At 39.8% G+C, this 15078-nt stretch overlaps 1 protein-coding gene across 1 annotated transcript in view; it reads left to right on the top strand.

Moving 5' to 3' along the window:
• The first annotated feature begins 1492 nt into the window (after positions 1 to 1492).
• Positions 1493 to 15078, top strand: part of dapk1 (death-associated protein kinase 1) — an 87457-nt gene continuing 73871 nt past the window's right edge. Inside the window, exons 1-2 of the mRNA XM_084728274.1 lie at positions 1493 to 1630; positions 2371 to 2583. Of these exons, the coding sequence (XP_084584400.1) occupies positions 2480 to 2583 (104 nt within the window). The 5' untranslated portion in view covers positions 1493 to 1630; positions 2371 to 2479. The remainder of the gene's footprint in view (positions 1631 to 2370; positions 2584 to 15078) is intronic.

Below are 15078 nucleotides of genomic sequence, written 5' to 3'. Positions count from 1 at the left end.
ACTCTCATATTGCATGAGTGTTTGGTGTACTTTACGTGTTTTTCCTTTTGAATTTTGCACCTGGAACAAGTAATGCCAAGTAAAGCATCTAATAGTTAGAGCACTATGAGGTAATGTTGGTCTGACATTTAAAAGAGAAATGGAAATTAATGCTGATTCCTTGCCAAATGAGTTAGTGTTATCGTAAGAGTTGAAAGAAATCATTAATAATCTTTTAGAAGGAGTAGATAAATTGAGAAATATGTCTCTGAGAGAAAACTTGACTTCTGTACCTCCTCTTGGCTCTGTGCTCAGGTTCTAGAAAATCTAGCCTGTGACGAGAGACTTTTACCAATCACAGATCAGTAAGACAGTTGACTGATGAGTTTAATTCTCAGGCCGTCTTTGAGCCACCAACTCAAAGTGTTGGCACTTGGGAATGAGACTCAACAATCAACTATCTTTCTCCAGAATCGCTTACCAGACATTTAGTTTATGGTTGGCAAACTGTGACAGTTATTATTAGTTATTGTTTTCTATAACGTACACTTAAAACATTCACAGGCACTATATCCACATTCATCATGTGATGTGTGACAAAACATGAAAGAAATGAAACAGAGTCAGTACCCTACAGATTCTGCAGATGGTCTCAGATCAGAGATCAACATCACGTTGCACAGAACCTGGGATTGCTGATTTACAAAAATGATCAAAACTTAAACTCACAATCACTTTCTTACTCAAACATTTCCAGAAGTACTCAGTCTTTTTTGGAGACTAAAATTTGGATGTACATTTTATGTTAATGCACATTTGAGTTAAAAAGTAGAGCTAAAAGTTTAAATTTGACTTAGCAATTAATGTGACTTTAGACAGCCTATTGTCAACAATAAATATCTTTATTATGGAACAAATTTGCCAAATAAATTGTTCTTATTTAAAGTATAGTGTAGCCTAATTAATGTATCTCTTTTCATTTCTCATTTCTCTTTTTAACCGTTAATATAGCATGCAGTACTGTCGTATCGTTTTCGTATATCATAAAAGTGAACAAACTGGCTTGCATTCTGATAGTTTTGCTTTGTGGAAGTCATCTCTCCCAAAATAAAGTAAACAACTGCATTACAATTAACATTTCGATGGTACAATTTATCTGCTGAACTGTGATTATAATAAAAGTGAAAGCTTTGCTGCCCTCTTGCGAGCGATGCAGCGCCTTCACCGGTGATGCATTTAAGGCACGTAAAAATACGGTCATTACGGTTTCCTCGTTGAAACAGACCGTTTCTCTAAAAAATTCAGGAGGCAAACAAACCCCGTTTTCTTTGCGTTTTAAAATCGTATAACACATGTACTGTGTGAGTTTTTCATTTGTGACTGGCTAGTGTTAGTGTTATTTAGTATATGTTAAAACTCAAACTGCCTAAGCCGCGTCCTCTACCCAACTCGTGCCGCTCCGACGTTTATTCCTACGCTTCCCTTAGACAGTGAACGTCGCACCAGGACCAGACTGCCTTACATTGTTAACGTTGATTTCTCCCGTTCAAGGCAGCATTTTGTCTTCCGTGAGCCAAACCGGGGTCACTGGCTCCTACAAAACGCATGAAATCTCGGCTACATTTGGCAGCGGGACCCACAGCGGCAAACTGTAAGACACTTTACAGCATATTCATGCAATTTATCTCAGTTTTAGGGACCAAGAAATGGCCATTAACGCTCGTGCAAATATACGATAGCTACCATTAATGTTCACGATTCTGAATATTTCATACTGCAGAGAAATAAACCGGGGCGAGTCGTGGTTTTAATTCAGGAAAAGCTGAGCGGTTTGGCTTTTAGAAGAGCGTTTTATGGTTGTGAGTTTTATTGCATAGTTAAACTGGGTTAAACACCTGTCAGGTCATTATTTAAAAAAAAAAGATAGGCTAACGATATGACTACTCAGCAGTCATTTTTCTGGCTGGACTGAGAGGAGGAGGAGGAGGAGGAGGAGGCGGCTAGCGTGTTTCCCATGGCTACACCAAGCTTTCACGGGGGGTATTTGCATTCCTAACCAGCCGGTGGTGACACACGTATGGTTACATTACTATCATCTTAAAAACTGGCGGCTGTTATCACCCGATAATTCAAACGCGTGACAGTAAGAGACTGGGAAGACTGGGAGGACTGGGAGGAAAGATCAGCTCCAGGAGTCGTGACGTCACCCTGGAGGTGCAGCAGGTTCACTGCTGCTCACTCACTTCACTTTGGTCTCCTTTTGTTGACTGAACGCCCACCTTTTTCCCCCTCTGTCCTCAAAAACTGCAGTCAGGTTTCATAGTCGAGGTCTAATGGTTTTATGTTTTTTTTTCCCCCCCTCCTCCCCTGCTGATGACTTTGGTGTGGAAGCTCTGCCATGAGGAGGATCGTTGGCTGTAACCCTGCCCAGACCGGAGGCTGCTGGTAGGGATGGTGCCGCTGTGAAGAGCCGCCCCGGTGCGCAGCCGTTTCGGAGGACATGCCTGTGGTCGGGGGGAAAGGGAGGAAGTGCCTGGACAACATGACTGTTTTCAACCAGGAAAATGTTGAGGAATTTTATGAAATTGGAGACGAGCTGGGGAGGTAAGTTTCACTTTATTTCTAATGCGTATGAACTTCCCCTTTTCATGGCAGAGTTGTGAGACGGAGGATGGGAAAGAAAACATCCATGCACTTGAACATGGTGATACTATGTTTTGTGCTGTTGTGTCAATTATTAGAAATATTGCATCGTGATATCGTGATGCGTGCAAAGATTCACGACAGTAGTTCATTTTGTGTTGTGTTTTAACCCAGATGGCTACGTAGCAGTGCTGTGAAGTTGCATGAAAAAGCAAACTTTTGTAACACAGATTACTGTGCTTTACAAAACAATCTATCAAATAATAGCAAAATATGGCATTCTTTACACGTTTCACAATATAAAACCGTATCGTGATATGTATCAGTAGCTTTGGATAACAACACCAAAAACTCCATGATTGCAGTATAGAAAAACAAATAAAAATGACTTGAAGAAATAACCTTTATTAAAAAAGAAATGTGATATGAACAGCATTTTTTATTATAGAAAATTATTTTCCTTTTAACTTGCAGTGCTTATGTTTTCCTTCTTTAATAAAATAAAAATCAAAGTAGCCAGTTATGACCTAAGCATGTGCAAAAATTAGCATGAATTTTCTTTGGCAGTGAATGTTTGAAGAAGGGCTGCAGCCAACGATTATTTTAATTATTGATCAATCTGTCAGTCATTTTCTTAATTGACAGACAATATCAGTAAATGGTGAAAACTGTGGATTACTGTTTCCCAAAGCCTAAGGTGACATCCACACATGTAAGATTTTCAGATTATTGTCAAAAAGAACCAAACAAACCAGAAAATTTTCAAATTTGAGAAGCTAAAATCAGAGAATTTGGACATTCTTTCTTTAAAAAAATGTCTCAAATGATTTACAACAATTAATTATCAAAATTGTTGTTGTTGAATAGTTGGGAACTAATCGATTAATCAACTACTTGATGCAGTTCTAGTTTGAATTTATATATGTACAAATGCAAAAAAACAATGCAGCAGTCAGGAGCAGTTCTTAAATAAAATAAATTAAAAATAATTAAACAAAATAATTATGGTATTGAGACTTTTTTATTATGATATTCAGTATATACTGTTACACCCCTAGAAAATATTATGTTTATTTCCAAATATGGATGATCTTCATACTCAGGTACAGCATTTTAACCCATCTTTCCAGTAAATTCATATAGTCCTAAATATATGATTTCATGCCATGCTGCACTCGCAGCTCTGCATACAGATGGGTTTTGTCAATAAACACATGCACTAAAGCATGCATATACACACACCCTGCCTGTGAGTAGTCTGCAGGACATGCATCCCCCCACTGTGAGTGTGTCTGATAGGCTCCGATTAATGCAGTCCATAATGCATCGTTGTCAGTGATGAAGAGGTTAGCGTCTGGTACTGTAGCTGTCTCTTCCTGGAGATTTATTACAGAAGGGGGCTGGCATCTTTACAGGGAGGGGATTTACATTCACGGCACAGCCTGGTCTTCATTTCATCCAGACTGTATTTGGTCAAAGGTGAATGCGTGACAGTGGGGATAAAGAGGTTGAATGGAGACGAGACAGTTTGACAAGACCGGTGTTTTGGTTCTTGGCGTTGAAGTTGTTTAAATGACAGAGCAGAGTGGTCACATTAAGGTTGAAGAGTGAGTGACGTACTTGATTTGCTGTGATGTCCTGTTGAAACCACAGTTTAACTTTACTGCTGCGTAGATCAGAATCTACATTATATAAAAGTAAAGGTAGAAATAAGACAAGCAATGGCACATTTATCCCTGTAGTGGATCGCAGACGCCTTCTCAGATGACTGTCAGAAACATGGAAATGGATCTTTGCGAGTTTCTGGTTATCAAAGTCACACATGTACTCAGTCTTGGTAATAATCAACCAATTGTTTTCTGCTCTCCAGGGCCTGTCTGGTAACATCGCTTCTCCTTTTAGCGCTCACCTTCCCGCACTGTGGGGGAGTGCTGAAGGTGCTCTAGCTGCTTCACTATGCTACTTTGGTAATAGAGACGATTGGGGAGCTTTGTGTAATGGGATTGAATTTCTGGCTGGAGGTAAAGAGACGGCTATGTGTGAGTGTGATAGTCTCATTTGGTTGTTGCTCCAACACCAGGATCCATTCTCTATTGTATTTTGTGCGGGAGAGTAAGGATTTTAAATTGGGTCGTCTCAATTGATAGTGGGGTAATAATGAATTCTTCAATATTTGCAGTGTTGAAATATGTTAAACCTTTGCTCTTCTTGCTGCCCCCCATCTACCCCTCAAAACATTGCAGTCTGTCATTAAGGCATCCATGGAAGCTAGTATTTCTAGTGTGCCCCATTGGAGAAAAGCCCAGGTATAGTGTTGCACAATTCTGTTTTTGGAAGGATTTCATTTCTTTATGAGACAGAAGAATCGTGGAGCTCAAGGCTACTGCATAATATGGAAAAAGAAATTTGGCCTACTTTTTGATGGTCTGGTTAGTCTACAAAACTCTACCTATACAAGTCAGTCCGATATCTTCTCATGAACAGAAATGAATAATCTGTCTGTGGGAAACTTGTTTTGCATCATCTAAAAAAAGGCATGCACTTTGTCTACAGCTAAATCTAGGCACTGGGCCTCAGGCAAGAACTACTCATACAAACACTTGTTCGTAAATGGGATGTGCGTGTGATTTAATTTTCTTGTACTTAGAATTTTCTCTTTTTTTTAAGCATCTATGCCTAACATCATGTCACACCATCCCTTTGTCATTTCTCTCGCCGTATGACTCGGCTCTACCTAGAGATGTACTACAAATCAGTGCCTGGGACGTGAATGGAATGAACATAAACAAGCCAGGAGCTGTGCAAGTGTCCATCAGAACAAGTTCCCCCTCAACATAATTTTGCAGCAGCACCATCGGCGCCACGATAGGTCTGGCTATGCAAGACTAGAGAATGTTTAGGATGAAAGAATATGAAAATGTTCTCGTATCAGGCCCAGAAACTGTAAATATCATGCCGAGTTCACAAACATTTCGTTAAGTATGTTTTTACATGTTTTAAAGTGGATAAAGTTTGGATAAGCCAGAGTTAACTTGTGATTAAAACTGGTGAGCCTGTCTATTCATCGACTTGATTACAGCAGCATGACCTGCACTGTAATGCCTTGCACGCTTAAAGACAGAGAGGCTTTTGATCTGACTGTACTCGCAGCTCGACTCTGGCTGGAATTGGAATGAGGCCCATTCAGTTTGGCAAAATGGGAAAATAGGAAATCACCCAAGCAGGGACTTTATCCTTTCGCTGACACTGACACTGCCTGCTTTGGTGAACGTGCATGGCAGGCCCGAAGGCTGGTGAAGCCAAGCATCTAACCTTCATTAGTATCTAGCCACAGTGAGCATGCAGGCACCATAATGAGAGGGAGAGGAGTGGAAGAAGTAAATGCAGCTGCAGATTTCAGTAAATAAAGGCAGAGAAGATGTGTAGCACTCCTCCTGATTCTGTCGCAAAAGTGTGTTTCTAGCCACTGGAATCTCCTGCTAAAGCCTTTCAAGACTTCATGATCTACAATGATTTATTCATCAGACGTGATTTAACTGCCTTATGCCCTGGACCAGTCTTTCTCAGCCTTGTCAGTGTGGTGTGTATATATGCAGGATAACTATCCAGGTTTTTACCGACCGTACAGAGGTGCTGAGGGCAATATGGCAAACTGGAATTATTAGAAATGCAAAGCGACCTGTCATTCAGAGAACTGCTGATCTCACAGCAGATTAGCTGTCAAGCATCTATGTTATGCATCAAGTTGTTACCAGCAGGGCTGCACAGAGGAAAGCGTGATAATCCCAGGCAAACGCATCAAGTCGTCAAATTCCCCCTTTTGAACTGTGTCCAAAAAATGGCCATTTAGCCTGTACCCTGGCCGTGTTTTAAAGGGCTCCTGATAGAAATTGCCACTGCTGCTGCTGGTCTCCTCCAGACCCACTCTCTAATAAGTCAAGCGCTGGCCACATCTGCGCTCAGTTGATCTCTGTAATTGCCTCACAGATTGGCAGAAAATTCTCACTCCATGCCTGAGAGCAGTGGGGAATTACTGAAGACATAACGGCTACTGGTATCTCAAAGGACCTCCTATTTGATACCTCCTCAAAATGATGGTTAAGTGACGACAGAAGCATCGTTGAAGTGTTTAAGGGTTTAAAGTCGAGATGAAATGAAAAATGCCCTTTTAACCCTTTAAGATCACATTCGCAGTCATTTTCTGCACTTTTTTTTAACTCTGTAACCGTGTGTGTGTGTGTGTGTGTATGTATATGCTTACAGAAGTTAGCGCTAACCAGTTTTCACTAATCATATCATGACATCCACCTGTCAATCAATCAGATAGCAGATAATTTGTAAGGCATTTCACAGTGGATTGCTTCAGCAGCTAGCTAACATTAGTTACATGGAGCATACCGTGGGGGTCAGGCCTCACTGATTAATGTAACTGCACAAAAAGCACACACAATGGAATAAATCTATTGAAATGGGATAATATTTTATGGAGAAAATGCTTTGTGGTTTTCTCTCTGATTTCCCCTGGTTGCTGAGTTTCAGCTGCTCTTAGTGGGGAACAGAACTGGACTCAGCAGCCTCGCAGTGAACACAGCCGGACTGGGATTAACACAGCCTCCAAGACTGACAGGTAATACAGTACCAAGGTCATTTACTGAGTTTCCTGATGCTTTCCTGAGATCCTGATGGCTTTACTTATTGCTAAAGTAACTGACCGCTAACTGCCATTAGCTTGGTTAGTTGTGCAACTAACACTAAGTCAGCTGACTAAGCTCCAAGGTGCCAGGGCCCAAACCTGTCAAGAAAACCACGACTGTACTGTATTCCCTGTCGTCATTCCTCCGTCAGTCTTGGAGGGTGTGTTCGGTCCCAGTCTTGCAGTGTTCACTGTGAACTCCCAGTGTGGGAAGAGTCAGCTGAATTAATGAACCACTGTCTGCAGCTGAATGGCCGGGGAGGCGTTGTATTAACTTCTATAGCTGCCTGTTTTTACAGAAAGTATGTCAATGTGCAGAAACCAGTAGCTCTAATTTCTATTTCATGACAACTTTAGGGTTTCACTGTGGTAGCATATTGCAGTTTATTGAGAATATATTCAACAAATTAACTGATAACAAAACTAATCATTAGTTGCATCCCTAATATAGCTATATACAACCAATTCCATTCTAAAGAGACAAGTATTTAGTTTCCCTCAGAATTATTGACATGAGTGTAGAGATAGATCCAAATCCAATATCAGTATCTGACTACATTTGTTATTGATCCTCATTCCAAATTGAAAATAAAATATTAAATTAAATATCCAAATTCAGTTTTTGGAATTAAAAGGGACCTGAAAAAAGTGGATCTGTGCATCTCTACATGTGTGCTTTTGAAACATCTTTTAAACCCTAATTTGACAGAAAAGCTCCAAACTGAAACCCTTACTAATTAGATTCTAATGTGGCCAAGAAACTCTCAGGTGACTTTCTCTTGTTGTTTAGGGGTGGGGGAAATCTGGGACACTGTGCAACACTTTACATTCAAGAGTATTTTTCCATTGTTGATAACAGAGGAGAACCCGCATCGTGTCTGTGGTAGATGACACTGACTGGCGGATATCTGATCTTTCATATAAGGCCAGTGTTGGTCGAGAATATCAACAGACCCTTATATTGGTCTGACCATAGCATGTAATATTTAAGGATTACCTCAGCTGGGTTCTTCTTCAGCAAAACAGACCAGCATCCAGATCTGCTCAAAGAAAACAGATGAGCTAAATTGCTGTTGAGGTCATGTGGGTTGAGTTCAAGTTTTTTTTTTTTGTTTTCTTCAGTTTCCATGTTGTCAGTTATTGGCAACCCACTGACTCAGCCACTTTCTGGCTGACTCGGAGAGACTGTGGAGGGCGTTTTGCGTGTGCCTTTCATCTGGTCCACTGGGCAGTTTTACACTTTGCATATTTTTGCAGTGCTCTGCCTCTGTCATTAGTCTGCATTAATGTGGCTGCTGTGTGGCTCTCTACCAACTGGCCCCCATTTGTGTCTATGATATGTGTGCATACGTGTGTGTGTGTGTGTGTGTGTCTGAGTGTGTGGTTGCCGTTCATAGAGGAGGAGGAGGAGGGGTCGGGGTATTTCAGTAGAGATTTTGCAATGCAAATGAACATTTAAAAAAAAAAAAGCATTAAACTGGGACTGCATTTGGGTTATTCCTCTGCAAAAATCACCCCAAAGACAAATTTCTATGAATACAAAATAGGATTATATGCAAGACATCCGCATGGGCTCCTGTATTAAATGGTGATATCATTTAGAATTTCTTTTCCCCCCTCAAGAAACTGCAAGTCTTTATGCAGACCATTAAAAGTAAATCTACTGAATATTCACTGCAGCAAACTGTGACATCCTTTTTTCAAACACGCCAGCACCGGCTAATGCCATGCATACAGTCTATGCAGACTGTGCCCCAGCTACTGACCTAGATTTACCCCCTACCCAGGGTTATTGGGTGGAGGGGCAGTCTGGGTAGCAGGAGTGGCCTTGATGAGGCCTGCCACTCATTCACCCACCCTAACCCCCACCCCACCCCCCACCCCCCATCCTCAGGGAGTGGCAGCGCTGTCGCATAAATGCAGGGTTGCCATTTTTGAGTCGTAGGATTTGGCTTTGGGTACATTAGTTTCATTACATTACATTAGTCTTTTATTAATAAAGTCTTATGTTAACTAATGTTTATAACAGATTTGATTTGAGGTAGTTTTATAATGGACACAGGAAAAAGGGGAAATGCAGCGTTTACACAATGTGACTGAATTGTGTCATAGTAGTTCCTATTTCATCCCTCAGTTGAATTAGATGGTTGGAATTTGAGAGTTGACCATCATTTTCTTGGTTAATCAATTAGTTGTTTGGTGAAAAATATTGATCACTGTTTCACAAAGCCCAAGGTGACTTCCTCCTCCATGTCACAAAAGCAGCTTACTGTCATAGAGGATTGGAAAAAACAGAAAATATTCACACTGGAGAAGCTGAAATCAGAGAATTTTGACGTTTTTTGTTAAAAAATTTACTCAAAATGATTACTTGATTATCAATTAATGTAATAGTTGGTCTAAGTATACGGCAAAATCCAAAGACTACTTACTTTACTATTACAAATGACCAAAAAAGCTGCAAATCCTTCCATTTAACAAGCTTGAAATAGCAAATGTTTGACATTTATGCTTCGAAAAATGACTGAAATGATTTGATTATCAAAATAGTGGGCAACAAATTTTCTCCCAATTAAATAAAATAATCATTTAATTGTCTAATCATTGTAGCTCAGGTATATTACACATTACTGAACAGCCAGACAGCTGATTGACACAAAATCTCTGGAAGATCCAGTGCAGCAACAACCTAGCAATGCTGTGCAAGGTCTAGAGGTCAAACTGATTATTGATCATATAGAAGGATGTCATTGATAACAAGGCATTTGTTTGGTTGCTGCCTTTCTGTGTTTACATTTTAGTCATTTAGCTGACACTTATTTACAACACTGAGTACACCGAGTGCAAAAGCACACTAAGCTTCAGTCTGCATTGCCAACATTATCTAGCAGTAGTAAGGAGTGTATGTGTCAGAGAGGCATGATGATATTCCTGTGACTTCGAGATCATCATGTAAGAGAGAAGTGCCAGAAAAAGAAAAGATAAGAACAGTATTTGGTTTGTTTACTTGAAAATGAGTGGAGGTTTTTGCAGATTTTATTGCCGTACAGTATTCCTGCAGGGTTCAGGTTCGATGTCAGATTTTCTTGGTTTCCTCGCTCTCTGTCTGTGTCTCGAAAGCCAGCCTGTCCGTCTTTGCCTGGGTGGCTTAAGCCTTGTGATCGCTCCAGTCAGACGTCTTCAAAACGCGGTCAGCTTACGAGTCAAATTGAAATCTGACTCATTTGGAATGTCCTCGAGGAATATAATGAATTATTTTCAATTAATCTCTACAGTCAATGGAGGATAATTGGATCGCTGCCAACTGTGTTAGCGGGTGAATGGCAGGGGTGTCATGCTCCGTGTGTGTGTGTGTGTGTTCGGGATGGTGGGGGAGTTGCAACCCTTTGTGGTCAATTAGGAGAGATCTGCAGGCAGTCGAGCGTGGAAACTGAGGGGCTATAATCATCAGGGAAAGACAACTTTCATCCTCCTTGTATTATTTTTGCACTCTTACTAATACTTTGTCACAAGATCCTTTCCCCTGCAGTTAACAATAATGAATCTGATGACTGTACATACGTAAACTATACTCACCGCATGTTTGTCTGTCACCTTCCCCTGCAACAATGCCACAGCATTCTGACTGTTCAGCAAATGAGTAAGTGTCTGTTTATGAGTCATAAGAAATCATTAATAATCTTTCAGAATGAGTAGATGTTTATAATGGTTAAATTGAGTGATATCTTAGTGGAGTCTGGGAGGCAGTCACTAGACTCAAACTCCAGAGTGTGGATTTTTGCAGCAGTGGGCTTTTGTTTGCAGGATAATAAACTTAACTTTACATTGACAGACAACTGACAGTTAGAAACAGCTAATCAGCTCACAGTGTAGGACTCCTTGTCGCCTGTCACTGTCAAAATATGATTTTGCACTCGTCTTGCACACCTGTTCAATATCCTTCCAGTCTGTAGCTTAGAGTCTCTTCTCATGAGACTGCTGTACTCATTTTTTAACGCTCGGCTCTTACATATTTCTCCTTTAACATTTCATATTGCATTCAAAAGACGCATGTTTGTTATGTAACACTCCTTTTGATGTGCTATTTTTTGGAATATCTATTCTCTTATCACACATGCTCGCCCACGTAAGTTGAAGACATTTCTCTGGGAAGATGCAACACTCGATGTCAGACTATATTTATTTGCAATTAAGCTAATGCAGTATGTACTTTGCTGTCTTCTGTTCTTGACTGGTAGCTTAATCAATCATTCACCCACCTCTGAAAAATGCTGTAATGCATAGAACAATATGCTTTTGTGTTTCTAGAAAGCAACATCAGCTTATTAATAATAAACTTAAAAGCAGAAACAAATAAGAATAAACTTAAAAAGCTAGCATGAGCAGTGATAGCCACCGTAGCTGAGTATAAACAACACATGTCATCAGAAAAATGTGTAAAAATCTGTACATGATGGCAGCTTGTGGAGGGTCAGAGCTGTGTGTGTAGGATGTTGGCTGTGTGGTTGTCTGTACACATACATCAGAAAATCCATGTGGGTTTGTTATGGGATTTTAAAGACAAAATGTCAAAGTGGTGGTCATCTGTCACCAGTGTCAGGCCTGTAAGCAGATTCACTTGTCAGTGAACGTGTGCAGGTAGTCAGGACATATGCAGCTTTCGTAGTAACAGCTGAATATGCTATAACACATCTTTCTGCTGTCCTACGTCATGTTTTGTTTGCCATGTTTTTGTTTGATTACTGACAATGATATGAACAAGGAAGGAACGCCTACACATTTTCTACACATGCAAATTTAAAGTGCACTAATTTTGACTCACTGACTATTTCTTTGTTAGAGGTTTTGTCCAGAATACGTCTTCATTTTAACACTTAAAAAAGCCTGCATGCTGCCTCTGCACTCTCTGATGGATGAAATGTTCTTTCACGTTGGATTATTTGCACCCAAGATAATCTGAAGCACTATAAAAATATCATGAGCGGCCAGAGGGATTAAAGATCATTGTTTAAAAATATACTGAGGGCTCAAAGTATGCCTATTGTAAACATCGAGATATTAACTAAAGCTTGAGCTTGGCTCAAGCTTGCCTGGCTGGAGTACTGCAGACTGAATGACAGCAGAAAAACAGCAGCTGGGAAAAAGCCTGACTTTCTAATTATGAGCTCATTTAAACAATACTGTCTGCTCTAAGTGTCAGGTTTTAGCCAAGCCTCAGAAAAGCCACATTCAAATTTGGATTATAATTATATTTTTAGCAGCTATGCTCAACTTTTGCACGTAGTACTGTTACAGTTAGGTACTGAGTTGTATGTCGGAGAGACTCACTGCTCCTTCAGGTGATAAACTTACTTTGTGATGTGTTTATGGTATAAAGTTCCAGCTTCGTTTGCAGTCAAAATCTGTGAATCTCTCAATATGCTGCTGTGGACAGGGTCAACAGGAAACTGTATTTTAGCCACTTTAAAAAAAAGGTCCACCTCAAAAAATCAATATCAGTTTAAACTGCTGTTATATAAAGCAAATATTATTCTCCCTCACTAAACCAGACTGCAATGGCAAAATCAGTAATTTTACCTCTCAGAACAGGGGAGTTACTGGTCTACCACTGCTGTGATCAATTAGTTTGTGTTACTGTGTAATTTTGGACTTTTTAAAGGGTAAGTTCAGATTCACTAAAGTGACACAATAACACAGACATACCAACAGCGAGGTGAAATTACTGCTTCTGTCAATAGAGTCTGGTTGGCTTGGAAAGAGAGATATTCGGCTTATGTAACAGCAGTTTTTCGTGGAAAAGGCTGTCTGATGGCAAGGTAAAACAGTGAAAATATTCTAATTATAGCGTACACACAGCATACACTGATGATTTTTTAGGTGGATCTTTTTTTAAGCAGATAAAATATGTTTTGCTGCTGATCCTATCCACAGCACTTTATGGACTTGATGCCTGAACTTCCATAACATTGAGTTATATTCTCCTTCCTTATATAAACAGGCATGCACATTTAATCAAAGGATATTGGGAAATTTTTTGAACATTTTTTTCTGGTCCTGTTAGTCCTCACACAGTTTCATGCCACAACATTTTCTGTTGCTTGTTTCTAGGTCATTGTTGTCAGTCTGAGTTGCTGTGGTAATATTCACACTCACACAGTCTGCTATGTTTGGTTTCCTAGAGGGTGCTTTCCTTGAAGATCAGCCTTTTGTGTTGTCTGTGATGTGTTTCTGCTTTGAGATCATCAAAAGAAAGGGCAGGGGCTTTCAAAACTCTGCTCAGTTTTAATTAATGTCACCAAGGTCAGAGTGGAGGTGAGCACATTCAGCTCTGTTAATCTCACAGTCGTTACTTCATATCATAAAGCGCAGCCATCATTAAGCGTTTGAATTCATTTTTGAATTCTTGAATTCTTCTGCAGACTAGTTATTTTGTAGATGTCTCATAACAACACGCGTCTTTGCAAAACCTACAAAACCAGTCTGCGTGCCTGCCGACTTTCCCTGAGTCATGGCAGAGTTAACCACCTCGAAACCTGCTGAATGTCAGTTTCACCAGACGTATAGGGGCCCTGTTTTAAAGAGCAAGCGCAAAATAAAGCAGGAGACGATAGATGGACCGGCTGAAGCACCAGAAGCCCCCCTCCTCACCTCCTGCCACCAATTCCTTGGTTGTCAGAACAACGGTCTTGCACTTCTCTCAATTTGTATGCACAGCCTGATATCAAGTTGGTTTCTGTGTTGGTCTCAGTCTTTCTTAGTCCTTCTGTTAAGCTAAGTGAGCACATTAGTGTCTATCCCCAGAGGACAGGTACACTAATGCTTAACCAACATGATGAAACATCAGATTCAATGCAAACTTGAAAAAGTTGTTGTTGTTTTTTGTAGTGTGCAGTGCAGAGGATCCGAGATATGTGCTTAATATTATTAGCTGAATAGGTTTAAATTTTAGAATAGACTTTAGGTATTGTAACTCAGTTTTTGTGGCACTGTGGTTCTTCTTTAAAGTTAAACATTAAATCATCCATCTTTGATTATTACATCTTAGACTTTCTTAAACTACAGGTTATATGAACTCTCTGGATATTATCTGTTGTCTTATTGTATCAGCCATGAAATGCAGGTAATTATTAATTATCATATCAGCTGAAAACAGTGCATATTGCGCATGCCCAAACTTGTCCACCACTTTGATTTGTGAACAAATGTCTGCAAAACCAATGACATTCCCATCAGCCTCCTCTGTACTTTGTGCTCAGTGCAAATCAACAAAACAGTTAATGAAAGTGGGGAACATGGTAAATGTTGTACCTGCTAAAAAGAGTGAGAAGAAAAGCATTTTCAAGTTTCATAAAGATTTCTTAAAAGATCAAACAGTAGAACAAAAATATGGTTATCATATGGGTGCTAGTTTTGTCAATCAATACCCAGACCAGATTAGACTAATACTGACCTGACTGGCCAGTGTTGCCCAGATATGAGAGAGGGTGACGAAATGATTTTACTCTGTGACTTCATTATCAGCAGGGTGTGAAATCTGCAGTGATGTGTGCCTCATTCTGTCTAAAAGGATTCAGTTAATCCTACAAGAATATTTACATGGACTTCAATAAAGATTTAGTGTGTTGCTTTTTCAGCCAGCTAAAAATATAGATTACAGATATTTAACAGTTAATTTTGGCCATTTACAAATTCATGATTCTTTTTTTTTGGCATAGAAATGGTCAGATTTACTGATTATTTGCGTAAATTATGAACCATTACAA

This window comes from Lutjanus erythropterus, chromosome 10 (genome assembly GCF_056507025.1).
Source record: "Lutjanus erythropterus isolate fLutEry1 chromosome 10, fLutEry1.hap2, whole genome shotgun sequence".
NCBI classification, from domain to species: Eukaryota; Metazoa; Chordata; class Actinopteri; order Lutjaniformes; family Lutjanidae; genus Lutjanus; species Lutjanus erythropterus.
Note: the sequence above shows the minus strand (reverse complement) of the source record. Positions and strands in the feature narration are given on the sequence as shown.